This window comes from Cyprinodon variegatus, unplaced genomic scaffold (genome assembly GCF_000732505.1).
Source record: "Cyprinodon variegatus isolate N-32 unplaced genomic scaffold, C_variegatus-1.0 Scaffold1820, whole genome shotgun sequence".
Taxonomy (NCBI): domain Eukaryota; kingdom Metazoa; phylum Chordata; class Actinopteri; order Cyprinodontiformes; family Cyprinodontidae; genus Cyprinodon; species Cyprinodon variegatus.
Genome location: NW_015152273.1, coordinates 45822 through 48583, shown reverse-complemented (window position 1 = coordinate 48583; position 2762 = coordinate 45822). Strand labels below are relative to the sequence as shown.

Sequence of the window (2762 nt, the reverse complement as noted above, 5' to 3'; positions counted from 1 at the left end):
CCTTCCAGCCAGAGCCGCAGGTAGGCCGCATAGACAGAGAGGCAGATAACATGTAGGTCCACTTAGGCTTAGTGTCCACCCCACATGGAATCTAGGAGAAGCTCTCCTGGCGATGCTCAGGGATGCTGAGAAGGCCTGGTCTTCCCTACTGCGGATCGGCCCATGGCCTGAAACCGCCCTGAAGGCAAAGGGATGCCTCCTTGGCTCTCGCTCAGACTCATTCCGCCATGGCAAAATGACAAAATGCCTGTTCCCAGAGAACGTTCCAGCACCCGAGAATCAAGTTGCCTGTAACTGCTGCCCACTCTTCTTTGCACTGCTCCTCCATGGTTTACCCTGGAGGAGTTGTTTCTGATTTGTCACCCAGACTCTGTTGGCCTTTGGAGACCCCCCTGAGGGCATTTAAGTCCCCGATAACATCATCCAGGAACTAAAACCCCTCCAGCATGTTGGGGTCAGTCCTAGGAGGGGCCCTGCATGAAGGTTGTCTTTATTTTCTTTATTTTCATTTGTCAGAAAGCAGTTTTTTCCAGAATCTCACCCTAGAAGACATTTAGCAGAGCTTATCTGTTAAGAAGATATATTAATTGCAAACATACCATTATATTTTCCATTTGGTCTAAAAGAATTAAAGAGTTTTTCTTCTCCTGCTTTTCATTAATCACTGCTTACTTCACACAAGACTGACACAAAGTTACACCTTTAGTCAAAACCTCTCATATTGAGAGAAACTATGAAAAGAAGAGAGAAAAAACCACATGGACAAAGCCCATCCACTTAGGACCCTCCCACTGGATGGCCACCCCTGTTAATGAGGGATGGGTCGACAGTGGAGCACAGACAGAGAGACACAGTGTTACACAGCAAGCAGAGCTCTGATCAGCAGAGCAACCAACCCTTTCCCTCCATCCTGTCATCATGAGGTTTGAAGAGATCTTGGATGATATTGGTGGATTTTCCAAATTTCAGTTTTTGCTGTTGTCCATCCTGTGTCTGCCCCGTGCCATCCTCCCCCTCCATTTTCTCCTGCACAACTTCATCTCTGCTACCCCTCCTCATCACTGCTCCCTCGGGATCCTGACGAAGAGGAATGAAAGTTTGTGGTCCTCTGACCCTGAGACTGTGGCCTTTTTTATCCCTTACCAGGATGATGGCTCTTTCAGCTCCTGCAGGGTCTACAGTACCCCACAAACCAGCAACTCCAGTCAAGAGAACAGGACTGTAGTGTGTCCAAATGGATGGACCTATGACAAGTCTCAGTTTAGCTCCACTACTGCCTCTGAGGTAAAATAAGGACTCAAATACTCTTAACACAAACCTCCTGTCTTGCAATGAGAGATAAGTTTGTTTAAATGTTTTAATGGTAGCAGTGGATGCTGTTAATCAATATATATTCAATCTTTAGAAAGTCCTACAGAGTTGTTTTTGCCCCACTGCAAAGGAAAAGAACTGACCCCTGCTAAAATAATCCAGTTAGTTGATCATTTACATTGAATTATCTCATGAATCAGACAGAGCTAAGGCTAGATTATTGGACATTGCTGTCCTTTAGGGATTTTCATTTCAGTTGTTTCTCAGTTTCTTCAATTTTCCTCTTTCATTTCTGCCACATGGTTGTACTCTATAGCAGCGGTCCCCAACCACCGGGCCGCGGACCGGTACCGGTCCGTCGGTCATTTGGTACCGGGCCGCACAGAAAAAATATATGTATATATAATTTATCGACGATCAGAGTCTAAGTGATGTTTTATTTTGAAAAATATAAAAAATTGCAGTATTCTCTCCCGATTACATCAGTCGGTGCATCTGTGCCTCTTGACACAGGTTAATTCAGTTTAAGAGACATCTTATTTATAACATCCTATCTTTATGAAGCGGGATTTTCTGCGGTTACAGTGACCAAAACAAAGCTATGGAGCAGACTGGACATCAGGAGTACACTTCGTGTGTCATTGTCTCCCATTATGCATAGATGGGACCGGCTTGTTTCAGAGAAACAAGCTCAGGGCTCCTAATAATTCAACTTGATGGTGAGCTTTATATATGCTCTTTGTTTTTGATTTTATGCCAGTCGTATGATTTTATTCGATTGTATTTAACCCCTACTTTTTAAAGTCCGGTCCGTGAAAATATTGTCTAACATATAGCCGGCGAAAAAAAGGTTGGGGACCGCTGCTCTATAGGTCTTGGTGGCTGGATGTGATTGAATGCCTTTTAAGTTCATTCATGCGTTATTACTGTTGTTGTCTACTGTCTTAGACTATCCTCAGTAGTATTGCTTAGATCCCCCAATGTTAATGTTGTTTAAGTCTTTCACTGTAAGTCAGGAACCAGGTTGAAATCACAGTAGCACCAGGAAGGGCATCCAGTGAAAAGCTCTGCCAAGTCAGTGAGGACGTTGCATTGACTCCTTGTGGTGACCCATGCAGCTGAAAGGACTGCTTAATGTGATGGCTGGTCCTTTTGCCACCTTCTTTTTTTCACAAAATGTTTTATTGTCACTACACTGTCACCATTAGAGAACAAAGAAACTCACTCTCTGCATTAAACCCATCCCCTTGGTGGGAAGTGGGCTGCCATTGTGCAGCATGCAGGGAGCAGTGTGGGTTTAAGGGTCTTTGTCTGGGGTTAAGGGACCCAGAGTGGAGGCTGTGGGAGTGGAGCTTGAATTCAGAACCTCTGGATTCCAAGCGCAAACATCTAGGAGTTCTCCATCTTTGGCTCCCTCTTCCTCTGATAATGACCAGGCAGCCAGATCCCCA

General features: G+C 44.9%; 1 protein-coding gene across 1 annotated transcript in view; it reads left to right on the top strand.

The window, feature by feature from the left end:
• The first annotated feature begins 848 nt into the window (after window positions 1-848).
• The window catches only part of LOC107104620 (solute carrier family 22 member 7-like), a 19604-nt gene continuing 17690 nt past the window's right edge, over window positions 849-2762 (top strand). The window contains exon 1 of the mRNA XM_015404658.1: window positions 849-1284. Coding sequence (XP_015260144.1) covers window positions 919-1284 — 366 coding nt within the window. The 5' untranslated portion in view covers window positions 849-918. The remainder of the gene's footprint in view (window positions 1285-2762) is intronic.